The sequence below is a fragment of the Bubalus kerabau genome, chromosome 4 (assembly GCF_029407905.1).
Source record: "Bubalus kerabau isolate K-KA32 ecotype Philippines breed swamp buffalo chromosome 4, PCC_UOA_SB_1v2, whole genome shotgun sequence".
NCBI lineage: Eukaryota > Metazoa > Chordata > Mammalia > Artiodactyla > Bovidae > Bubalus > Bubalus kerabau.
In genome coordinates this window covers 179,758,403-179,784,747 of record NC_073627.1, presented here as the reverse complement: position 1 = coordinate 179,784,747, position 26,345 = coordinate 179,758,403, and the positions used below count along the sequence as shown (strand labels likewise).

Below are 26,345 nucleotides of genomic sequence, written 5' to 3'. Positions count from 1 at the left end.
ATGCTTGGGGTCTTTTCTAGAATAGTAGAAAGTCCCAAAATAAAAAGCATGTAGGTCCAATAACATTATAGGAGCAAAATCTTATATATACATAATTATTTCCATTGAACATTTTTAATATGGGGAGAGCAGGTAGACAGATTTTATACATAAAGCAAGTTTTGTATTTTCCAGCCTGCAGAACACTTTGACTTTTAACATTATTTTATTTTTACAACAAGAATGTACAGTTTCCTAGTATGTATTTTTCAGCTATTTTTATCATCACGAAGATACATAGCTAAAGAGGGATCAGGATATAATAGGATCTGGGAAGAAATCGGTACCTGAAGTGTTCATCACTATATGAGGATATACTACTTTGTTGCATATATGGAATATATCATTCGCAGTATCAGACCTTGAAAGTTATATGATTAAAAGTGACATTTACATGCAAATGTGATTTAAGGGTTAAGTGTTCTTATAAAAAAATTTTAAAATGTCTTTCTAAATAAGTTCATGAAGTTTCAAAGAACTTTGCTGTAATTAAGAGTTGAGAGTTGACATGTATGTTAATAATTGTATGTATATTAATCATTCTTTTAGTTTTTCAAATGTTATTCCAGTTGTCAGATCATTTTATTACACGATCTCATTCTGTCTCTTCTTTTTTGTAAATATTTCACTAGTGAGGAAGAGGAATCAAATAAAATTATTTATGATGGTTTTAGCATTGAACTGTAGTTAGCTTAGCATGTAAACGTTTTATTGTCTTCCTAGATTTCTATATAGACTTTACTCATTTCTGTGATAGTAGTTCTGAGTGTCTCTTTGAATGTAAATTATACTATATGGTTTCGTTCCTTTTGTAGACATTATGCTCCTTCAGTGCTCATCGAATGTCCTTTCTAATGGGACCAAAGGGTATTATTAAGACACAGAGAGCTTTGCTTGGCTCCTTCCTTTTCATTTCATTATTGTTTTCATTTTTATTTTAAATTTTAAAATATAAAGCCATATGGAGCATAATATGACAAATACTCATGTACCCACACCTAGAGAACTATTAACATTTTGGTATTTTGCTTAATAGAAAATTTCCAAATAGAGTTGGAGTCCTTCTCTTTGTTTTTCTTCCCTACTTTCATTTTCTTCCCTCCCTCTACAGAGATAAACAAAGCATAAAACTTGCCTATACCCTCTCAGTCTATGGTTAGTTTTTATTGTATTTGAATGTATCCCTCTGCCTAGAGTATTATGTACCCACTTGCTTAGTATTGTTTAGCATGGCTTTTAAATTTTTACTCCAGTCAGTGGATCAGGGGCCTTCCCTGGCAGTGCAGTGGTTGAGACTCCAGACTCGGGGCTCCCAGTGCGGGGGATGCAGATCTGACCCCGGGTTGGGGAGCGAAGATCCCACGTTCCTTGCAATTTGCCAAAAAAATTTTTATTTTTTAATTTTTTTTTGCAGAGGAATAAATGTTCATTGAGTTGAGAGGAAAAATCTCTGAACATAGAATTAATTACAAAGCATAAATCACTCTTTTAAATGAGGGTAATATGGATATTTTAGATAAACGCAACTAAGAAAACTCAAGACATAAGAAGGAATTGTGAGAAATAAAGATAGAATTAATATATACTATTTTCATATATTTAGGTCAAGGGAGGAGTGATTATACTTCATATGCTCTGAGGTTCTTCCTGTGGGGGGTAAAGTTATTGGTTAATTTTGGACTTAGGTTATTTTATACATTTTTATTTTATTATTTGTTTAAATTTATTTTAATTGGAGGCTAATTACTTTACAGTATCACAGTGGTTTTGCCATACATTGACATGAATCCACCACGGGTGTACATGTGGTCCCCATCCTGACCCTCCCTCCCCATCACATCCCTCAGGGTCATCCCAGTGCACCAGCCCTGAGCACCCTGTCTCATGCAAAGAACCTGGACTGAAAATCTATTTCACATATGATAATTTTTTAAATCAATTAATTTGTACAAAATTTCCCCCCCAAATTTTAAAAATCAATTAATTTGTACAAAATAATTAAACACTCCCTTTTTATGTATTATTCTGCAGTTTGCTTTTTTCCATGCGATATTTGTAGGATTTATGTGTATTCATACATATAGGCCTAGTTTACTTATTTAGCTACAGAACCCAACCAAGGAAATAACACAGTTTATCTATTCTTCTTTTAATAGATCTTTAGGTTGTTTTTTTTTTTTCTTTGCAAATTGTTGGCCTGCTTTCGGTATGTAGTCAATCAATCAACAAGGGCTTATCACAACTCTAGCCATGTACCCAACCTCTCCCTAAAGCGCTTACAGGCTCATAGGGACCGGAGCTGTAGGCCTGTTCAGTGCAGAAGTAAGATGGGAGAGAAACTGAACTCTGTGACCTGTGTTGGGTGACTTTTTCTGGTTTCCGCTTAAGGTTTTTTTGGTTTGTAGGTACATATAATTTATTTAAAGTTACCGTGCTTTTGCAGTAAATCTTTAACTTCTTAAAATGATTTGCTTCTTTTAGGTGCTTGTTTCAATTGCCAGGATAACAGCAAAGGGGATCACTGTGAAGAATGCACAGAAGGATTTTATCAGAGTCCTGATGGCTCGAAAGAATGTCTTCGCTGCCCTTGTTCAGCAGTGACATCTACAGGCAGTTGTATCATAAGTAAGGCCTTTCTCTAAATACTCGTTTTTAGAGGAAAAATCAGTGAGTCAGTGATCAGCAGGTAGAGAGTTCTAGATGCTGTAGATGAAAGGGAGTTATAAAAACAGTAAAGCTTTGCAGTAAATGCATTTGTGAAATGAGACGCAAAGGAGGGATGAGGAAGTTGTTGTTAAAACTGTATTTTATCCTGTCTTACGCGATTAAAGAGGAAGAAATAAAAGAATTACGAGTGCCTCTCCATCTCAATTACTCAGATTTTTTAGATGAGCATACTTCCTTTGTTCTCTACCTAAATAGGTTTTCTGGACAATTAATAAATAAGGTGTAAATTGTTACTTTGGATTCCATGTGTTTCTTAAGTTTGAGAGGAGATAATAGGCGGAGACTGTAAAAAGTTTTTTTGTATGTGTGGGGTGGGGCGGGGGGCGGGGTGCGGGGTTAGTAGCAGTTTTGCATTTTGAAGCAACTTGAAATTGTACTAAACCATGTTGGTGTTCTTGCTCTTTAGAGTTGGGTGAATGGGAACCTGAATGTGTGCAGTGTAAAGAGGGTTACACGGGCCAGAACTGCAACGACTGTAACCACGGCTACTATAGTTCTGACAGCATCTGTGTGGAGTGCCAGTGCCACGGCCACGTGGACCCAGTTCAGACTCCAAAGGTTTGTAAGCCCGAGAGCGGGGAGTGCATCAGCTGCCTCCACAACACCACTGGCTTTTGGTGTGAAAACTGCCTGGATGGTTACGATCGAGACCGCGAGGGAAATTGCATCACGAAAGGTAAAACTTCACCTAAGGGTGTAAATTTAATATCCTTACCTAGCAAGGAAAATGTCAGGACAGCTACTTTTAGCTTTGTAAAAGCTTCCAGTCCCACCAGGGAAGTGTTTTTGGGAAATAGATTTCGATAGAGATTTGCCCAAAGAGATTCCCTTCTATTCCTGCTGCTCTGCTGAGACTCCAGAGTCAACTCCAGAAGTTTGAGGACCATGATGAAGTCATTGCGGCGTTCTCACATCTTCTCTTCATCTGTTTTTATTTTAATAATTTAAAGTCCTGTCATTTCTTTTATCTTTTGCTTCCTGTATTCTCATCACTTCCAGGGATCATCAAAGATCTTTTTAAGTAGAAACCTACAACCTGACTAGAAGTTAGCTGAGAAATAAGAATTTATTCCAGCTTCTGTCCTAACTTTGAGCCTAAGTTTTCCCACCTGATGGAGGAAATAGTAAAAATATTCCTTCATTTTTGAAAGAAGAAAGTTACTCATGTGGCAAAATGTTTCTTACAGGGAAGTTCAGTAAGGGTTCAGATAAAAATTAATGATTGGAAATTCTGGATGAGTTGGGGATATTCAGACTTTCTTAGGTCATAGAGATCAGACCATGCTCTTCTATAAACTGTTCTTTGATATTCTGACAGAAGCCGAATCCTGGGCTGATACAGTTGCCCTGTGGCAAGAGTTAGTCCTCTACCATTTTCTTGCTATCCTTATTCTGCTGTGATCAAGGCTCAAACACTCAGATTGAACCCTATCCCTAGTCCAGAGAACCTGTCACTCAATTTTCTTTCCCACTGGAGGCATACGCCTTGTCCGTATTTAGCTGACCGGGCTGTGATGACCTTTCTTATTAGCTATTAGGGAATGTAAGACACGCCTCTTTTTAGGGTGGATTGATGTGCCCGGCTGTGGTGATGAATTGTGATGATAATAGGGATCATTTTATCGAGTGCCTAGTATGTGCCACGCACTATGGACATTAAACGTAATGATGTTCTATACTTTATTTAATCCTTCTCAAAGACTCTGTAAAATAGATACCGTTATTCCCATTTCATAGGTGAGGAATCTCAGTTTTAAGAAGATTGGCTCACTTATTTATTGCTACACAGTTCTACTTGATCCCAAAGCTTTTGGTATTTCTACTGAGCTATGCTGCATTAGAAGTACACAGTATAGTACCTTAGTTGTAAAATAACTATAATCTATTTAAAGGAAAAATCACTATGCTGGCAATGGCTGTTTTCTCTCTCAGCTGTTGTCAACTATGGCCATTTAAATTGTGGTTTTCAGAAGCAACTAGAAATGCAATTTTCCCTATTTTGTTTTTGCCCCCATTAAAGAGAATTTTACCTTTATGAAGTGCCATCAGACATGCTGAACTTATTTTAGTTCAAACAAGTATTAGCTATCCCTTTCACTTTTAACAAAGTGCTTTAGAAGTCACTAGGGACATACTAACTGCCTTCTCAGGAACTTGTATGGATCTATTCAAGAGCACAGGAGGACAGAGAACTCCAACGTTAGAATTTTCCCAAAGATTTTAGTATGGATATTATATACATTTTGGATAACAGCCATGGATGTAATAATCTAGTTTTCTAGGCCCTGATTCTTTCCACTATATTTCTTGAGAAATTATTTTTTAACTTGCATTACTTTAAAGCAGAGTATCATGTCAACATCCCATATCAACTTCCACTCCCATGTGTATTTCTTTTATTGTTTCTTAAAACAAGATATTTTGTCTTTTACATTTCATTCTCTGTTTTTATTTTCAGAAGTTATTGTTCCAACACCTGAAGGTTCTACCATTTTGGTTTCCAATGCCTCTTTGACCACATCAGTGCCCACCCCTGTTATAAATAGTACCTTTACCCCTACAACCCCGCAGACTATCTTTTCAGTAAGCTCTGCAGAAAACAGCACGTCGGCCTTAGCTGACGTATCATGGACCCAATTTAACATCATCATTCTGACAGTCATCATCATTGTGGTGGTGCTGCTGATGGGGTTTGTGGGGGCTGTGTATATGTACCGGGAGTACCAAAACCGGAAACTCAACGCCCCCTTTTGGACCATTGAGCTGAAAGAAGACAATATCAGTTTCAGCAGCTACCACGACAGCATTCCCAACGCAGATGTGTCAGGATTGTTGGAAGATGATGGCAATGAAGTGGCTCCCAACGGGCAGCTGACCCTGACGACCCCAATGCATAACTATAAAGCCTGAGGAGGAGCCAGAGCTGTTCTCCTGGACTTGAAGGCCACAGTGCTTACTAAGACAGCATCATTCTCTGCGCCACAGCCTGGGTAGAGTCGCTGAGATGAGAAAGCAAAGGCATATACTGCATCGGAAATTTTCAGGTACAAATGTGTAATGTACTTAGCCTGTTACTCCTAGTTTTCCCATGAAGATCTGAAGCAGTCACTGACAATGAGGACTTGAAGTAAAGTATATTTTTGTACCGAACCACATGGAAGGGTAGAAGGCTGGGCCTCTCAGTGCAGCCCCAGTCTGCTTTGACCTCCAAACAGATTCCTGGGGGAATGTTCACCATCAGTGGAAACAGGATGATGGATGTGGAGGGGGAAAGGACTGCCAGAAGACTTGATCTCCATTCTTGATAAAGGAAGGCCAGGAAGGATATTCATTTTACTGCACTAAAAGACATCCTTGAGGAAAAGCTGATATTTGGGCTGTGTCATAATACACAATCTTGATTGTTTCTATAATAGGGGCAGTGAAGTCCCAAGAAGATCTTTAGAAGGGTTTGATTTTTCTTTCCAGAGTTTTTGCTCAATAATAAGATTAAAGCACAGGATAAGCTTCTAATGGTAGAGAGAGGAAGGCAATGTCTGGGAAAGCATAAAGCTGATGATTCTCCTTAGGGCCTCAGTGTAAATGATAAATTGTTTAAAAATAAGGAATATTCCTGCCTCTAGAGAAATAAGGTGTATATAGTTAATGTAGAATATCTGGTCAGCATTGTATTTGTATCTATTTGTAAAAAAAAAAAATCATGTCTTATTTTATCATCTAGAATTTATTTGTATAGCAGTTAATGGCATTGTAAAAAGAAAATATGGGGTTAAAATACTGTAAAATAGATGGCAATATTGCTAGAGCTGGGACTCTGGTGAGCATCAGTGATTTTTAGTCCCTCTTTTGACATTGTTGAAATTTATAAGAGGTTGGATGTTTCTAATTTTTCCCTTTTTCAGTCTAAAAGTAGAGTTCTATCGTCTTTGACATCCTATAGATTCAAGCAATAGATTTTGAAGACAATGATTGTTAAGCTGGGACACAAGGCTGCATTCTCCAAACTAGTTAAGCTGGGACACAAGGCTGCATTCTCCAAACTACTCACCTATTTAGACATTAGCTTCTCTATATTTTACATAGATTAAAGTAGAACAAACACATGCTTATTAAAAAAATTTTTTTAAGTAACAATAGTCTTCCAAAGGAAGAAATGTTTTAGCTCCAAAAGAAAAGCCATCATATCACTTGGGATCCGCTGTGAAATATCATACCTGTGAAATATTTATATCCTCTCCCGCCCCCAAATACTCCTGCATTCGAATGTAGCCGGTCACTCAGATGCCACGGGGTGTGGGCCGCGTCCTGCAGTGCTGCAGTTCTTGTATCTTCCTGTCTGGCTGGAGGGTGGCTGTGGTTGAGAGGGTATAGTCAGGCATTGCATTTAGACGCAGTTTTTTCTTCGAGGCCATCTCTGCCTTTGCTCTCCTCTAATTATGATGTTGACAGACTGTGGATTAAGCAAAGCCAGGAAAAACAACCAGAAGTCAAATGCAGATATTTATTAGGAGGAAGAACAAACTGTCAAGTAGTTAGGAAAAAAAAAAAAGCAAAAATTACACCTACGAAACCCTGCCAAGCTGATCACCCTGCCTGACTTCTCCAGAGAAAAACCTGGAATTTGGTCATCCCTCTGCAGTTGGAGATGATGCTCCGGAGGATGTACAGGCAGATAATCTACTTCTAGTAATGGAGAGGCTCTGGATATCTGGCCGTTGCTCATGAAAGTAGAGATTACATTAAAATTAGATAATGTTTCTGTAGCCCTCTGCAGTTTGCAAGGCGTCTTTCTGTACCTGTGTCCTTTGTTCCTCACTGTGGGCCTTTGAGGAAGTAATTGTTGTTCCCAGTGATCGGTGAGGATAAATGTCGTGTTCAAGGCTACACCATATGTCATTAGGCTTGGAATCAGGACTCCTAACTCAGAAGCACTTGTTTTTTTCAGCTGTATGCTTGTGCAGAAATGACCCAGCTGCAGACATTGGAAGGCTGGGAGGAAGAATCCCATCTGTGAATGTTTCTGATTTTTGTAAATACAAGGTACAATCCAGGGCTATATAGCCACGAAGGACTTTGCAGAAAGAACATGGAGGATTACTCTCTGAAGCCAGTGTTGGTGATAAGAAAATAAAAATACAAGTCTGTGCTTCATAAAAGGAAACTGATCTTTCCAAGCAGGAAAAGAAAACCTGATTTCCCCAGCAGCTGCCACATATGCGTATAGAGACTGTTCCAAGGAATTGTGTAAAGTGACATATGCCTTTTTCCCAGATTATCACGCTGTCAAAGCCAGGGATTGAGGATAGTGGGAAATGAACGTTTGTTCAACAGAAGTTAACACAATAAAGAAAGAGTTTGTTGGGGTCTAAGAGCCAAAGCTGAACCAACAGTCCAGATTCTGGCTAGGTAGACATTCCTTGAAACAGACGTTAAAAGGAATTGCAAAAATCGAATCACAAAGAACGTTTACATATTTATGAACAGAGCCTAGGTCATGTTCTTAATTTATCCTGGTGGAAAAAAATTAAGCTCTTAAAATCTATTTTAAATAATATTCTTTAGTGTTCTGTGTTTCTGCTGGTGGAAGTAATTTTGCTCTAAAGTAGAAATCCATCATGAAGTGATCTATCACCAAAATCACACTAGGAAAGTGGCCTGAAATGCTTCGCACAGCAGTCATTCCGCTAGAAGTGTGATCCCCACGCGCCAGGGTCCCGTACGTCCTTTACAAAGACTAAGAGTGTCTCAGAAGTAGGGATGTGTTTATTTTCAAATGCGGTGAGACTAGTGTGAGTCTGATTGATGAATGATGGATACTGCTGTGGGTGCCATTTTCATCCTCACTGATTCGTTGCACTGAGCCCTGTGCATTTCTGACAGTCAGATGTCCTGGGTGGTGTTGAGAAGTGTGTCTGTCCTCCTTTACTTTCCCCTTCCGACTGCTGTCCTCTAGCTCCCGGAGGTGTCTTACTAATAGAATTCCTCTAGTTACAGAGAAAAATGGTGATAAAACTAAACCTCATGTATACTAAGGTCCTGTGGACTTAATGTGTTACTCTTAGGGAACCTGAATTTTAAGAGCGAACAGAGCTGACACGGAATGGGAGGAGAGAGGTTTTGGGGGGAGAGGATTTGTGGAAGCATCGCGTTGTATGTCTGTGCTCTCGCCCCAGGATTCCCAGGAGGCTTTGACCGTTAAAGCAGCACTCAGTGACCTGCAGCTCGCTGTGGCCAGCTGAGTGCCTGGAGGACGTGTAGCCCTTCTCGTGCTGCTCTGGAGCCAGAGAGCTGAAGCGACAGCCCTTCCTGCTGACAGCCCTAGTTTGGACCGCATTATTAAATCATTCACTTTGGTCCTGTCTTTCTTTGTAGGACATACGGTCAACATAGCACCTCTGATTATGAACATTCCCTGGTTCTTATATTTTGAGGTATGTGGGAAGGAGTTCAATTTATATATCACAAGGAAAGAAAGCTCCCACAAAAATTACCGAAAACTAAAAGGCAACCCAAGGTAACCCGTTAGAGCAAAGGAAGCATCTCTGGCCTCATTGACGAAGAGCCTTTGGTCTGTTATGATCGTCTCGGTAGGAGTTTGGGAGCTGAAGCGAGTTTGGTGTGTGCAGGGGAGTGACAGGAGGTTAGTGTAAGTTTTCCCTTCAACCTTGAGCCAGTGACTACGCCAAGGGAAGAAGCAGGAAGAGCACACTGGTTCACCTGAAGAAATCGAATGATACCACGTGAACTAAAAAGGTTACGTGTCAGAGTGTCAGTGGTCGGATGATGCTCTTTCAGAGGCCACCGGGAGCCGTCTGCAGTAACTGCAGCAGCGGCCCTGGAGCGTGAGAGCCTGAGGCGCCGGCCTGGGAGCCTGAGGCGCCAGCCTGGGAGCCGGCAGATTGAAAGCGCCTGCGTGCTAGGCAGGCACTCGGTGATCCGCTAAATGTCTGCCCAAGCAATTGGGACTGTTTCTGAAACATTAAAATCGTATTTATGTCACTAAAATTCTAACGCACATCTTAAAAACATGTCTCATACATATGCCGGACGAGGCTTCATGATGCATTTCTAAATTTGTGTATGATTTGAATATAAGAAAGAATTTATACAAGAGTGGTATTTAAAATTATTAAAAAATAAATGTATATAATTTGTACCTGTTGTAGATTTGCTGTTTTACTTTTTTATGTGGTCACAGTTGTTGGAAGTCTTTTAATATGTGTCACAGATCACTTACTTTCAAACTGCTTTGTGAAAATCTTTGTGTCCTGCGTTTATTGATCAAGCTTTCTGTTTTAAGAAGTTCCTTTAAAGAATGTTTTCCACTTAGGGGAAAAAAATGCCACACGAAGACTATTCCTCCTCTCAAAACACCCTGAAGCAAAAAGCATGTATTAACATATAATCTTGTTTAATACTCGTCCCCTATGAGATCCATTGGACTTCCCTGGTAGCTCAGATGTTAAAGCGTCTGCCTACAATGAGGGAGACTGGGTTCAGTTCCTGGGTCCGGAAGATCCTCTGGAGAAGGAAATGGCAAAGCACTCCAGTACTCTTGCCTGGAAAATTCCATGGACAGAGGAGCGTGGTAGGCTACAGTCCATGGGGTCGCAAAGAGTCAAACACGACTGAGTAACGTCACTTTCTTTCTTTCTTTCTATGAGATCCATTGGGCATCCCTCATGGCTCAGTTGGCAAAGAATCCGCCTGCAGTGCAGGAGACCCCAGTTCAATTCCTGGGTTGAGAAGAACCACTGGAGAAAGGATAGGCTACCCACTCTACTATTCTTGGGTTTCCCTTGTGGCTCAGCTGCTAAAGAATCCGCCTGCCATGTGAGGGACCTGGATTCAATCCCTGGGTTGGGAACATCCCCTGGAGAAGGGAAAGGCTATGCACCCTATTCTGGCCTGGAGAATTCCATGGACTGTATAGTCCATGGGATCACAAAGAGTCAGACATGACTGAGCGACTTTAACTTCGCTTCAATCTCTGCTCCAGTTAAGGAAGAGTCTTAACCCTTCCTTATGCTCACTACCAACCGTATTAAAATAATGTATAATTTCCTGTATTTGCCAGGTTATATGATGTCTTTTTCCCTTTGCTGGTACTGTCTCTTCTATCTATAACGTCCTGGAAAATGTTTATTCATTCTTTGCAACTGCTTGATAAAAGAGGATTGATAAGTCCTTAACATATACCCCCGTTGGCCTAAAGAAGAATTCTCCTATTGCACATATTTTATTAACAATACTTGTTATGTTGTGTCTTCCTTGGTAAACTGCAACCCTTGAAGCCAGGAGCACGTGCTCTTTCGCCTCTCGTATCTGGCACAGTGCTGGCATGCTGTGGGTACTCAGTAAATGGTGGTTTAAAACAAAAAGTACTTGACAGGTGCAGTAGTTGATCTGAACTTATTTGGTGAAGCAGTATAAGAAATTTTGTATTCAGTGGGTAAGACAGTAAGTCTTATTTAATAGAGATGTCAGCATACACGATTCAGAGGGTCTGAGAAACCCTTGAAATTGTGAACACGAGTGTGCAATGCTTACTTGTGAACAGAAACAGTGTGTATGTGCTTTTTTTTTTTTTCCTGGAGAAAAGGTCCATACTCTTAACCATAGTCTCTAGAGGATCTATGGTCCCAAAAAGATTGATGGCTCCTAGGATGCGGATTCCTTTCTATATTTCAGCCATAATCCTCTCGCTCATTGAATGTAAATCAGTTCAGCCTTGATTCAAGGAATCCACTTCCAGAAATCCCTCATAAGAAAATGACCTAAAAAGCAGAAATTTTTGTGTGGAAAAAAAAATCTTACCCCGAGTTGTATATAAAGTTTAAAAAGTGGAGACGAACTTTAGATGTTCAACCGTAGACATGGCTTAGTGCATACACTGTTAAATTGACATTTGGTCATTAAGAATAAGGAAGAATGATTAGAAACAGAATTAAAACAGAATAAAAAATAGAATATTTTGAAAATGTGCATGCAATTCTACTCCTGGTATATACCAGGTAAGTTTAGAGAAACTTACCTATGTGTACCAGGACCCACGTTTCAAACTCTTCATTGCAGCATCATTTGTCATAGCAAAATAACTGGAAACATCCCAATTGCCTATCAGTAGAAGGACGGATTAATTGTGGCCTATCCATATACTTGGGAGAAGGCAATGGCACCCCACTCCAGTACTCTTGCCTGGAGGGTCCCATGGACAGAGGAGCCTGGTGGGCTGCAGTCCATGGGTCGCTAAGAGTCAGACATGACTGAGCGACGTCACTTTCACTTTCCGCTTTCACGCATTGGAGAAGGAAATGGCAACCCACTCCAGTGTTCTTGCCTGGAGAATCCCAGGGACGGGGGAGCCTGGTGGGCTGCAGTCCATGGGGTCGCACAGAGTCGGACATGACTGAAGCGACTCAGCAGCAGCAGCAGCAGCAGCAGCATCCATATACTTTGAATAGAATTTTATACAATGGTCAAAAATGAATGAAAGAGTCGGACATGACTGAGTAACTGAACTGAACTGATCCATATACTTTGAATAGAATTTTATACGGTGGTCAAAAATGAATGAATTACAGCTATCTACATCAATATGGATGAGTCTCAAGACATAATGTCAAGCAAAAAAAGCTAGGCATAGAATACATACAATATGATTTCTTATATGTAATGACCAAAAATGGAAAATGTAATATATTGTTTAAAAAGAAAGACATTATACAGGAAAACTATAAAGAAACAGGAATGATGAGTACATGAGTATAAAGATAATGATGATGGATATCATTACATTATCTGTTCAATTTGAGGGCTGGGACTGTCTTCATTTTTTAATGCCATTGCCAAGCACAGTCCTGGCACCAGAAAGTGCTCAACAAACGTGAGTGAATGAGTGAATGATGGACTCTGCTATACTGCGGTGCTTACACTGGTAAATACAGTAAAGGCGTGTAAGAACTGCAAAGAAGGCTTTAAAGTGAAGCAGGTCTAAACCGGAAACCAAATAGACTGCGATTTGGGGCGGCACCAAGCCACTTGTAAACAGGATGTTTCTGAGTGACGCTGGGAATGAACAGCGCAGAACCCCCTCCAGTGGAGCGGGGCCGGTGAAGCTCACTCCGCACTGCACGGAAGTCCTGCCCACAGACAGGGCTGTGCACCTCACACATGCGCGACTGGGCAGGAAGCAAACTTAGTCTGCTATGTGGATGCTTTTGGCATCCTCCCCTTTCTGCCTTTGTTTTCAGAAGCTTGCAGAACCGAGAGGCTGTATCTCAGCTTTTTAATTCCCCCCAAATATTTCCCAAATGAGCCATTGTTATCTCTAATCACCATGGCCAGGGGATTCTCCAGGAGAGGCTACTTCTGGCAAGAGATGAGATTCTTCCAGACAAGGATAGGGACATTAATGATCGTCTGTGTAGATTCTGTTTTACTTGAGGTAATAATTTGGGGGCAGTTAGGCAACTTGTGTAGACTCCAATGGGCCATGAATCCCCAAAGGAATTGTCTGAAATGGAGAGGGCTTTGTATTCCAGAGCAAGGATCAGAGTTTGGTTAACAGTTATGTTTTGAATTTGCTCCAGTTAAAATGGAAAGGAAGCAGATATATTAACAGGTATTGGTCCCGGGTAAAGAATGAGCTTCATTTACTTATAATTTGTACCTCACCTTTTTATATTAAAAGACAGAGATCATTAAGCCACCAATTAAGGATGAAAGGACCAGTTTAGTATATCAAAGAGGAGGAGGAGGTACACTAGCGAAGTTAGGCTAAGACTACATTAGCAACTATGCCAAAGCCTCTGACTGTGTGGATCACAATAAACTGTGGAAAATTCTGAGAGAGATGGGAATACCAGACCACCTGATCTGCCTCTTGAGAAACCTGTATGCAGGTCAGGAAGCAACAGTTAGAACTGGACATGGAACAACAGACTGGTTCCAAATAGGAAAAGGAGTATGTCAAGGCTGTATATTGTCACCCTGCTTATTTAACTTATATGCAGAGTACATCATGAGAAACGCTCGGCTGGAAGAAGCACAAGCTGGAATCAAGATTGCTGGGAGAAATATCAATAACCTCAGATATGCAGATGACACCACCCTTATGACAGAAAGGGAAGAACTAAAAAGCCTCTTGATGAAAGTGAAAGTGGAGAGTGAAAAAGTTGGCTTGAAGCTCAACATTCAGAAAACGAAGATCATGGCATCTGGTCCCATCACTTCATGGCAAATAGATGGGGAAACTGTCAGACTTTATTTTTCTGGGCTCCAAAGTCACTGCAGATGGTGATTGCAGCCATGAAATTAAAAGATGCTTACTCCTTGGAAGGAAAGTTATGACTAACCTAGACAGCATATTAAAAATCAGAGACATTACTTTGTCAACAAAGGTCCATCTAGTCAAGGCTATGGTTTTTCCAATAGTCATGTATGGATGTGAGAGTTGGACTATAAAGAAAGCCGAGAGCAGAAGAATTGATGCTTTTGAACTGTGGTGTTGGAGAAGACTCTTGAGAGTCCCTTGGACTGCAAGGAGATCCAACCAGTCCATTCTAAAGGAGATCAGTCCTGGGTGTTCATTGGAAGGACTGATGTTGAAGCTGAAACTCCAGTACTTTGGCCACCTGATGCCAAGAGCTGACTCATTTGAAAAGACCCTGATGCCGAGAAAGATCGAAGGCAGGAGGAGAAGGGGACCACAGAGGATGAGATGGCTGGATGGCATCACTGACTCAATGGACATGAGTTTGGGTGGACTCCGGGAGTTGGTGATGGACAGGGAGGCCCGGTGTGCTGCAGTCCATGGGGTCTCAAAGAGTCGGACATGACTGAGCAACTGAACTGAACTGAACTGAACATTAGCAACTGACACCTAATTTAGCTTACTTTCCCAGCAACCAACGACATAGATTACTTGTTGTTCAGTCGCTCAGTCATGTCCGACTCTTTGCGACCCCATGGACTGCAGCATGCCAGGTTTCTCTGTCCTCCACTGTCTCCTGGCGCTTGCTCAAATTCATGTCCATTAAATCAGTGATGCTATCAACTGTCTCATTTTCTGCCACCCCCTTCTCCTCCCACCCTCAATCTTCTGCAGCATCAGGGTCCTTTCCAATGAGTTGGCTCTTCGCATCAGGTGGCCCAAGTATTGGAGCTTCACCTTCAGCATTAGACCTTCCAGTGAATATTCAGGATTGATTTCCTTCTCCATGTACCAACTCTCACATCTGTACATGACTACATAGCTTTGACTATACAGACAGATTACTTAGCTATTACTAATGAATGGATACATCTTGGAACATCAACAGAAAAGCTCTTTAACGATACAAAAAGCAAATGAAAAGCTCTTTAACGATACAAAGAGCATCAGCTTTGGAAGAAGAGAGGATTCCAGTGCAGGCTCCAGTGTAGTGCCTTGGGCAGGTTAACAGAGGGCCCCTAGTCCTTCTGTCCTCCCTGTAGAAGAGCAATGATGCTGAGCCCTTAGAGCGCACTGAGGACGCATGGGAAGCACCCCAGCGCGTGCCACGTCTGTAGTGAATGCTGGGTCCTGTCCTCTCTCCCTTTTATTTAGAAGGCCTTCAATTAAGGCATTACCCACTCCCCCAAAATGCAGTGTTCTTCTTTCACCGTTGAGTAGTACTAGGTGGCTTATTCTCTGAACAGAAAACCAACCCATAGACCAGTATTGGAGGAAGGCCACTCCTAGGTTTTAGGTATCTTTGGAATGAAAGGAGATACTTCTCTGAGCTGAATCGCTGCTGTTTCTGTGCTGTGGTGGGTGACCCGGGACCAGGGGGCCATCCACAGGGGGCTGGAGCAGGCAGCGTGGCATCTTGCAGCATTCCTGTGCTTCAAGGGGGATTCATGGAGTCGGTATGTTTGCCTGCGGGAAAGAGATGGGAAGTGAGTGCTGGGGAGTGGGGAGAGTTCAGGCCTTGGAGTCTGCTCCTAACAGGCTGTAATCTGTGCTCTGATTTTACACAGTGAACCAGGGCAGGCCATGGATCCCACCAGTTCTCAATATTTCCATCGATACATCCTAGAGATTGAGTTAAATGGTTTCTGTGAGAGCCTTTTTTCACTCCTCTATTCTGTTAGGTAGAGAAAAAAGTGTTTGGGACAAGATCACTAATTCTGATAAAGATTTATAATTCATTCTTTCACCAACATTTATTAAACACCTATTATTTGCCATGCACTATAAGAGATCTTTAAAATCCCCCTTCTCCGGAGGATCTTCCCAGCCCAGAGATTGAGCCCTGGTCTCCTGCATTGCAGAGTAGTCGGACAAAAAAAGAAGAAGAATCTAAATTGGAAAGGAAGAAGTAAAATTGTCACCATCTGCAGATGACATGATGTTTTACATAGAAAATTCTAAAGATACCACCAAAAACCTACTGGAGCTCATCAGTGAGTTCAGTAAAGTTGCAAGATACAAAATAAATACACAGAGACCCCTTGCACTTTCTGTACAGTAAGAGTGAGCTGTCAGAGAAATTAAGAAAACAAGCCCATTTACAGCCACACCAAAAAGAGTAAAGTACGCCGGAATGAGTCTAAATATGGGGGAAAATACCTGTATTCAGAAAACTATAAGACCCCCTGGAGTAGGGAATGGCAGCCCACTCCAGTATTCTTGCCTGGAGAATCCCAGGGATGGAGGAGCCTGGCGGCTACAGTCCACGGGATCGCAAGGAGCCGGACACGACTGAGCGACTAAGTGCATGTAATAGACCTTAGGGTATAGAATTAAAAGTTCCCATTTTCAAAGGAGGCCAGGCACAAAAAGTGTACATACTGTAATGCCTGGTACATGAAGCTCTAGAAAAGGCAAATCTTTAATGCTAGAAAGCACACCATGGTTTCCTACATGAAAAAACAAACTTATGGTCTCCTTAGGGAGAGAGAGGGGGAGGGCCAAATTAGGAGTATGGGATTAACACATTCAGACTGAATATAGAAAATAGATAAGCCGCAAGGACCTACTGAATGGCACAGGGACTTACACCCAGTATCTTGTAGCAACCTATAAAGGGATATAATCTGAGAAACAAAACAAAAGTGAATCACTCTGTTGTACACCTGAAACTGTAAGTCGACTGTACTTCAAAAAAAAGATAAAAATTTAAAGATTAAATTCTTCATTCCCATAACCACATCACCAGGGTTCAATAGCCACACATGGCCTGTGGCTGCTCCGTTGGACAGTGCTAATTCAGAACATTTCCATCGTCTGAGTTCTTTTTCAGAGCACTGTTCTGTATCTTGGTTGTGGTGGTGGTTACCTGGGCATATACATTTGCCAAAGCAGGTCAGAATGTATACTTAAATCATCTGTGTTACTGTATGTAGATATATCTCGGTGAAATTGATGGACAGGGAGGTCTGGTGTGCTGCGGTTCATGGGGTCGCAAAGAGTCGGACACGACTGAGCGACTGAACTGAACTGAAAACTGATGTAAAATAACATCCTGTTCTCAAGGAGCTCAGTCTAATTGAGGAGACAGGCAAGTTAGTGGATGAGTATAGAGCTGTGTTAGTGCCATAAGTAAGACCAGGTACCCTGGAAGTTCAGAGGCGCGGCAACTATAGAGAAGGTGGCCCAGAGCATTCTCTTAAACTGTGGGTGGGGAAACTGGGAATTGGGCCGAGAAGGGGAAGGAGAGGGATTCTAGGTTCTTCAGAAGCACTAGCACACCGAGTTCCTTTGGGAGTTAGGAAAAGATGCCCCTTCTTTGCAGTGGACTCAGCGTGGGAAGTGGAGCCCCCAGCCTGGCAGGCAGAGCGTGGGCTGGGCTTCAAGTCTCTGCCCGTCCTTGGCTGGGCGTCCTCAACAGGGCGCCCGCTGTGCAGTCAAGGGGAGAGGCATATGCAGGGACACAGGTCCTTCACATTCATCCCTTTGAGGAATCGGGTCCTACAGCCCTTCCTTGTGGTCCTCCTTCATAGGTCCTGCCTGTTCTCTTATTAGGAATTCACCACATTTAAGGGAGAAGCGACGTGTACCACCCCATCCTGCAAATCGTGATCAAGACATTGAGATTCTTTTAATCTGCAAAATGTCCGGAAGATTGATTAGCTCAGTTTCCCATCTTTGCCTACAGCTGTTGCTGTTTTACATATTCACGTGTGCAGCTGGGAAGAATGCTTGGAAGCTCTCCCTGGTACCTTAGGACAGTTTTCCCAGAAGTCTTTGACTCGCTTATAGTCAGACTCTGGCTTTGGCTGCATGGGGATCTGGCCATGGTACTGAGCATGATCAATTTAGGCAGGGAGATCTTGATTTGAGATGCCTTCTGTAAGTTACACACACACACACACACACACACACACACACACACACACACACATCAGGAGCACCAGCTTTTGGCAACTAGAAAACTTGAGGTCCAAGTTTCTTCCTCTGTGACTAGCTTACCGTGTGACCTGGGAAAAATGAGTTCTTGTCTCTTGGGACTCAGTTTCCTTATTCATAAAGGACAGCAAACTTGTTAGAATTATGAGACAGCATCAAGGAAACTGACATGGGCTTGGTAAATGGTGCTGCATCAAACAGCGGTCTTCTTTTATTTCTGGCAAGTGCCGGTTTCTCCTCTGCCTTTGCAGGGCACACATCTTGCTTATAAAACACCCTTACCTCTACCTCTCAGTCCGAATGACTCATCTGTTCTCTCTGTGCTCCTAGAATCTTACTCTTATTAATCTTATACCAACGAAGTATTCAAGATGTTTTATTTTGGTTTATAATACTTATCTGCATTTTAACCAGCTTAGTGACTGCAGAGATAACAGCAATTCAGTGAAAGGCACAGTGGCATGGTTTCCAAAAGCCTGGGCTGTAGAATAAAATCTGGGTTCAGCTCCCAGCTCCACCACTTGGCTGCTGAGTGACCAGACAAACCCCTCTCCTTTCTAAGCCTCAGTTGTGTCAGCTGTAAACTGGAGCATAATCGGTCCCTGTTTCACGTGGTTACTGCGAGGATTGAACGTAAAGTTTTAACATAGTGCCTGGCAAAGAGCTCAATGCATGTTAATCATGCATTGGTGTTAATCAATGGTGATTAACATTCATCATTTATGGAAGGGTAGAGCTGAGGGGAGCCTCAACGTTTAATGCACTGAATTTACAGATGAGAAAAGAAGCCCAGAGAGGTGCATTGGCAGATCTAAGGCCATATGATGCTGGTATGTGTTACCCTCTGGAGCCCAATAATCGACATGCTATCCCCTCGATACTGAGTGTTTCTCACCCCTCTCCCCATCTGGAGGAGAAAATCAACTGGAGTTAATTTGACAGACTGGCACTGAGCACAGCGCACAGCGTGGGGCCAGACATCCGTCCTGGAGGACAGCACTGGTGAGGGACCCAGCATCCTGTGGGGAGACGGGGGGCACTGACCGGGGACTGGTCAAGGACTGCCGCTGGCGAGGGCTGGCTGGGAAGAGAGCTGTGAGCAAGGGGGCAGGTCACGGGCCAGGAGTACTGCGGACCTGGGGACCAGACAGACCTGGGTTCGAATCTTGGCACGCCTCTGTGTTCAAAGGGCGACCTGGTCAAATCTAGGACAATTTGTGTAACAGAAGAAATAACGACGGTGATATGTTCTAACCCACAAGGTAAAACAAAGATCCACGAGTCCATCCTGATTTAAAGAAACAAACTGGATAAATGCGGGAGGAGAGAAAGCTCTCCCTCACAGTGGAACTCCAACGAGTAAAGAGAGAAGGGATGATGAAAACGCGACGGCATCGATGGGCGAAGCATGCTGTGAGATTCTCGGTAAGAATTATCAATGGGCGCTGAAATAAGCGGGTGAAAACCTGATGAAAAATGGGGTATTTATGTAGCTTCAAATACCACCATGATTTTTATTAATTTTAAAAAATAGCAATTTTATCACAGAGAATCCTCACAGACATCACCTTACTCAAGAAAACAGAGTTAACAGCACCAACTGAAGGGACATATTAACATCATCTACCTCCTGGGCTTCCCAGGCGGTGCAGTAAAGAATCCATCTTTACTGGTGCAGATGATAAAGAATCCATCTGCCAATGCAGAAGATGCAGGAAATGCAAGCTCAACCCTGGGTCGGGAAGACCCCCTGGAGAAGGAAATGGCAACCCACTCCAGTATTTTTGCTGGGAAAATCCCATGGACAGAGGAGCCTGATGGGCTACAGTCCGTGGAGTCGTAAAGAGTCGGACACAACTGAGCGACTGAGAACACGCACTCGCCTCCTGGTACCCGAGGAAGGCACAGCATCACTTGTGTGGCACTTTTGCTGAAAGTGCACGGCCTCAATGTTATCATGAGGAAACACCACATGAGCCCAGATCACTAGCAGGAACTTTCCTCAAGTGTCAACATCATGAAAGACATGGACAGAGCAACATGGAATCCTGGATGGCTCCTGGGCCAAAAAAATGGCATTCATGGGAAAACTGATTAAATGTAAATAAAGTCTGTGGTGAATCATATCATATCAATGTAATTTCTTTTTTTTGACAATTGTGTTATGGTTAGGTAAAATATTAGTGTTTTAAGAAGCTGGGTGAAGGTTATATAAGTAAATCTCTGTACTTGTTTTGCAACTTTTTCTAAGATTGAAATTATTTCTAAATGAAAAGCTAAGAAAGAGAGAGAGAAAGGAAGAAAGTGTGGCTGTTGGCAACTCTCTTCCCTTCCCTGAGCCTTACTTTCCTAACCTGAAGAGCAAGACAGCATCCTAATCTTCTTCACAGTGTTGCAAGGATAAAAGGAAACAGAGCAAAGTAGCCGTGTGCGTGAACTGACGCTGTGAAACTTATTTTCACTGCTAGTGATGGCAGTGCCTGTGTCTTGAGGGCTCACCCTAATGAGAAACATCTGGCTGCAAGCGACTTCCTCCCAGCCATTCGATATGGCCTTGCCCAAGGAAATAATAATGCCAGCTTTGTGGCCGGGTGGCTGTCGTCAAGGAGATGGCGCCAGATAGCCCAAACAGCTGGTGCTAGTGACGTCACCTCCAGGCTTGGCAGAAAGAAAGGCCATGGTGAGACAGAGACGGGGCAAAGGGCTTCGTCCCTGACCATGAAAACAGGAAAAACAACTTTCCAAATAGTCCATCTTTTGTGCAATTGATTCTATTTTCAGTTTCCAGGTTCACTACCTCTTTAGCACACAAGCCAGGGATATGGCCATTTGCTGAACAGGCAGGAGATTCATCATAAGGAGAACCCCTCCGGCTCTTTCTTCTTTAGCGTTTCCAACGTATCTAACGTAACCGTGTCAGCTCAGCTGGCCTGTCCCATTTTACACACAGGAAAATCAAGGAGGAGCCAGAGAAAGAGACCCAGGTCCCAGGATAAGTTGCACAACCTTCCAGAGTCAGGATCCCGGCACCTAGACTTCCGGTCCTGAGTTGCCCACATCTAGATTCATCTCGGGGCCACCTGGAAGCAGGTGTCTAGGTTGTAGAGTCTGGTGGACATATCTCTGAAATACTACTGTCTAAATGTAGACCTCACCTCTCAGTCCCAAATTCTAAAGTGGAGAGAAGCAAATCGAGGGGACAGGCTTCCTGAAACCATTAGAGCCTTCAGGAAGGGTCAGAGGGACCTGGGCTCAAGTCCCAGCTTTACCACTTACCAGCAGGGAGACCTCAAGAAGGTTATTTTTATGTCTTTCAGCCTCAGTCTTCCCATGTGTAAGTGAAACGGGGATAACAGTAGCACCGTATCCGGAGGGTGGTTGTGTTGGATGCAGTAGCGTTTGTGATGTCCCTAGCACAAGTGTCGTGTAAGCAGCACCAAAATGTACACAACCCCTGCCTTCTTTCCCTTCTCAAGAGCTTTCATCTGCTGCATGGAAAGTTAGTCCCTTCATTCGGGAAGTAATGATTTGTAACTCAGCCCTCCACACCGGAACAGAGCTGGCTGTGCATTAGAAGCTTTGAAATCAACACAAAGAAATCTCCTCTAGATCTGTGAGGTCTTGAGACAGCCATCCAGTCCAATCCTCCCATTTAACAGCTGTAGGAACTGAGGCCCAGAAGAGGAGCGGTCTGCCGAAGATCACAGGGAGTCAGTGGCGGAATCACGGCAGGAATCCTGACACCCCAGCTTCCCTGCTTTTGGACATGCTCATCTTATTGAACTGTTGGTTCCAGGGAATCGAGGACTGCCCCTTCCCTGCGTGCCCACTGGTTCCTGCCCACTCTCTTTCAGGCTGTTATTTTATTGCTGATTCTGGAGGTGGGTGAAGATCTGGGGATGGGAGAGGGACAGGGGCAGTGATCTGTCGCCTTCACTAAGGGGTGTGTGTGTGTGTGAGAGAGAGACAGTTGGTGGGGGCTGTGGGAGGGAGAGAGATGGGATTACCATTGACTAGGTAGTAAAGGAATCTGAGGTCATCTCCAGATTGTTACAAAAACCTTGCGGGATAAGATGCAAACTATTGTATATAGAATGGATAAACAACAAGGTCCTCCCATATAGCACTGGGGACTATTCAATATCCTGTGATAAACCATATGGAAAAGAATCTGAGAAAGAATATTATAAGCGCACGCGCGCGCACACACACACACACACACACACACACACACACACACAAACACGCATGCTCAGCTGTGTCCAACTCTTTGTGACTCCAGGCTCCTCTGTCCCTGGAATTTTCCAGGCAAGAATACTGGAGTGGGTTTCCATGTCCTCCTCCAGGGCATCTTCCCGACCCTGGGATTGAACCGTGTCTCTTGTGTCTCCTGCATTCGCAGATGGATTCTTGACCACTGGACCACCAGGGAAGCCCATATACATACATACATATATATATATAGTGTTTGACTCTTTGTGATCCCATAGACGACAGCCCACCCGGCTCTCCCATCCCTGGGATTCTCCAGGCAAGAATACTGGAGTGGGTTGCCATTTCCTTCTCCAAAGCATGAAAGTGAAAAGTGAAAGTGAAGTCTCTCATTCGTGTCCGACTCCTAGCGATCCCATGGACTGCAGCCTACCAGGCTCCTCCATCCATGGGACCTTCCCGGCAGGAGTACTGGAGTGAGTTGCTATTGCCTTCTCTCTCTCTCTCATATATAGGCTTCCCTGGTAGCTTAGATGGTAAAGAATCCACCTGCAATGCAGGAGACCTGGGTTCGATCCCTGGGTTGGGAAGACCCCCTGGAGAAGGGGACAGATACACACATACATACATATATTCAACTGAATCACTTTGCTGTACAACAGAAACTAACACAGCATTCTAAGTCAATGATACTTCAATAAAATAACTTGAAGAAACCTCACAGGATAATATTAGCCCCATTTTCCATATTGAGTGAACTATTCATCAACATATATATTTAAACCCCTGCTGGGTGGCAGGCAAAGTGCTGGGTGTTGGAGATACAGCCCTGAACAATTCTGAACAGTCTCTGCTCTCACAGAACTTCGAGTCTAGTGCCGAAGACATAAAAAAAAATTATATACAGAAGTATGGAATTGCAAAATGTGGTAAGTGCCACAAAGGGGAAAAAAATAGATTGCTAAGAATACATAAAGGGTTTGATGTAGATCAGAGTATTAAAGAGGCCTCTTTTGGAAAGAATGAGGAAACTGAGGCTGAAGGAGGATGGGTACATCTACCCAGTTATTCATCTTTTCAAGTTATTTTTACCCGGCTCTCTGAACTCTCCTGACAGTCTGCAGAGGAGGGTAGGAACACCAAGATGAGGAGAAGGTTGCTTTCACAGGTCAAGCTCTGCCAAAATGATCTAGTGATTGCTGTGTGCTTTAAGAAAGGCGGCCAGGGCTAGCAGAGAGCTCGGATATACTGATAGTCCGCAGGATCCACGGGATCTGTCCTGTCCACAGCCTTCCGGTGCATGGGGTTAGGCGAGTCTTTCCCCTCATTTCGCCTCAGTATAGTGATCCCAGGTGCATAATTCGAGCCCTACAGGTAATAAAAGTTCACTAAGTGAGAGGCTGGAGAGGGAGTGTCCCTGACCACTAGGCTTATAGGGATGCGCTTATCTATTTCAAACCAAGTGTGCAAATTACTCGAGTTGGGAATATGTAGGTAGGATTTTTCTAAAGCGAGTCCCGCAACCGATTAACGGAGTTTCAGTTCAAGACGGAAGCCTTTGGAATGCCCAGACCCTCAGGTTCGGAGTATACACTTGATTAGGAGTTATGCGGATCCCAAGAAGTTGGTGCTGAATTCCCATCTCCCGCTTAAATTAACGGCCCAAATCTGGTTCAGCCCTCAACAAAGATGGCACCTGCGCTAGCCTCGGCCCGCGTGCCCTCACTAAAAATGGCAGCCCACCTCTCTTTCCTTTGGTCTTTCTGGTACAAGTGCAGGCGCTCTGCCCTTAGTTAAGATGGCGTCCCGCCAGCGCTTCCCTGCCCGGTCTCCTGTCCAGTCCGGTTGGCTTCACCGCGCGCGCTTCGGCGACCCCGCCTCGTTTCCGTAGGAAGAGGCTCCGGGAAAGATGGCGGCCGCTGCGGTTTGAATTCCAGCGGCGCCGCCGGAGTCCGAACAAGAGCTGGGTTGGAGGGGGCGGGGACCTGGGGAGCCGGGCGGGTCGCGATCCCGTGGGGGAAGCAGTGGCGCCGTCGCTAGACACCAGCGCCACCACCTCCTTTGTGTCCACGATGGACTCGGTGTTGGAAGAAGACGTCACCCTCCCCGGGACGCGTAGCGGCTGCAGGTGCGGCCCGGGCTTTGTGGGTTCGCGGTAACCGGGCCGGGGTTCCCACGGATGGGGGTTCGCTCCATCCGAGACTCGAGGTTTGCTCCTGATGGGGTTTGAGGGTTCCTGACGTGGGGAGTGTGTGAGATGGATTTCTTCGGGGGCGATCTCTTTGGGGACCCGCCCACTGATAACTGAGTGTAGGTGGTTGAGGGTCCCTACCTGCATCGCCCCCTTGTCTCGTTTTGGGACATACTTTGAAGAGGAGATGAGGGACAAGTAAGGGGTTCTCTGAAAGAGAGGGAGATGGAACGTCTTGGAGTGTGCAGTTAGTGAGGGCTGGTTGAGGGACGGGGACCTTGAGGGTACTTGATGCCTCTTTGTGGTTTGGGGGTTTGCTTTCCTTGTCGGGAGTGTAGTTGGTCTGTCCAGACTTTGCTTATGATTCACATAGTGGCCACCAAGACTCAGGCCATGGGGTGCAGTGGTTAAGAACCTCGGCTGGAGTTGAACAGAACAGATTCAAGTCCAGTTCTTTAACTAACTAGCTGTGTGACTTGGATGAAATGACTTAATCTACTTTCCCATCTGTTAAATGGGGCTGGTAGTAATATCCACCCAACAGAGTTGGGGTGAGGATTAGATGAGAAGATGCTTGCCCAGCAATTTGCTTGGCAGGTGTAGTGCCTGGCGTATTGCTGCTGCTGCTAAGTCGCTTCAGTCGTGTCCGACTCTGTGCGACCCCATAGACGGCAGCTCACCAGGCTCCCCTGGTCCCTGGGATTCTCCAGGCAAGAATACTGGAGCGGGTTGCCATTTCCTTCTCCAATGCATGAAAGTGAAAAGTGAAAGTGAAGTTGCTCAGTCGTGTCCGACTCTTAGTGACTCCATGGTCTGCAGCCTACCAGGCTCCTCCGTCCGTGGGATTTTCCAGGCAAGAGTACTGGAGTGGGGTGCCATTGCCTCCTCCGGCCTGGCATATTATCAGTGCTTTAAAAATGATTTGGTCCCGCCATTATCACCACCACCATCGTTGTGGTCATCAACGACAGTAGTACAAATTGGGGGATAATGGCCGAATGAACCTGTCCCAAGAGGCAGTTGGAGTCCACTGCCGGTGGGTTGGGGTCTCTCTTGGGAGGAAGGCCTGAAAAGGTCCCGCACTGCTATGGAGTTGGGCCCCTTTGCTTGTCCTGGGCTCCCGGTTGGGGAGAGGGTAGAAGGACTCAGAGGACAGCCCAGAGAATCTGTGGCATTTGTCCAGTTCTGCCAGGAACATGCTGCCTCTTTTGGTCAACAGATCCTAGCTGAAAGGGTGACATGTTATTTGTTGTGTGCATATCTGGATGCTTTTAAGAGTCAAATGGACACAATTCCTGAACAGCAGACATAAACAGGTCCTATCTTGGCCAAACCTGGACAAATGGTTGCTCTGTTTATTGAGAGCCTAACAGAGAAACCATTTATATGGATGACAGAGGATGAGATGGTTGGATGGTATCATCGACTCAATGAACATGAGTGTGAGCAAACTCTGGGAGGTGGCGAAGGAATGGGAAGCCTGGTGTGCTGCAGTCCATGGGGTCCTGAAGAGTCGGACCTGACTTAGCGACTGAACAATTTTATCAGACACAGAGTAAGGCCCTTTGAAGCTCCTGCTAGTTGAATCCAGAGGTGATTTGTCATGTTCCTTTCTCATCGTCTTTCTGCCACTGCCTGGGTGTATTGTGGGTTTCCCTGGTAGCTCAGTCGGTAAGTGGTATATCACCCCTCACCTGGATTGTCCTGGTTGCCTTCACACCTCTGATAGCCTTTTATACTACAGCTCAAAAGCGCATTTTAAAAGTACAAATCTGATCATCACAGTCTGCCACTTTATATGTT

At 43.9% G+C, this 26,345-nt stretch overlaps 2 protein-coding genes across 9 annotated transcripts in view; both read left to right on the top strand.

Moving 5' to 3' along the window:
- Positions 1-9,927, top strand: part of MEGF9 (multiple EGF like domains 9) — an 81,068-nt gene extending 71,141 nt beyond the window's left edge. The window contains exons 4-6 of one of the 2 annotated variants that reach the window (XM_055579491.1): positions 2,521-2,664; positions 3,173-3,442; positions 9,139-9,927. In XM_055579491.1, coding sequence (XP_055435466.1) covers positions 2,521-2,664; positions 3,173-3,442; positions 9,139-9,284 — 560 coding nt within the window. In that variant the 3' untranslated portion in view covers positions 9,285-9,927. Of the gene's footprint in view, positions 1-2,520; positions 2,665-3,172; positions 3,443-5,224; positions 8,118-9,138 lie in introns of those variants that run through there. The other variant, XM_055579490.1, reaches the window with a different exon arrangement.
- Positions 9,928-24,251: 14,324 nt separating this feature from the next.
- Positions 24,252-26,345, top strand: part of CDK5RAP2 (CDK5 regulatory subunit associated protein 2) — a 181,408-nt gene continuing 179,314 nt past the window's right edge. For 4 of the 7 annotated variants that reach the window (XM_055579480.1, XM_055579482.1, XM_055579481.1 and 1 more), the window contains exon 1: positions 24,254-24,479. In XM_055579480.1, the coding sequence (XP_055435455.1) occupies positions 24,424-24,479 (56 nt within the window). In that variant the 5' untranslated portion in view covers positions 24,254-24,423. Of the gene's footprint in view, positions 24,480-26,345 lie in introns of all 7 variants that reach the window. The other 3 variants (XM_055579484.1, XM_055579483.1, XM_055579478.1) reach the window with 2 other exon arrangements.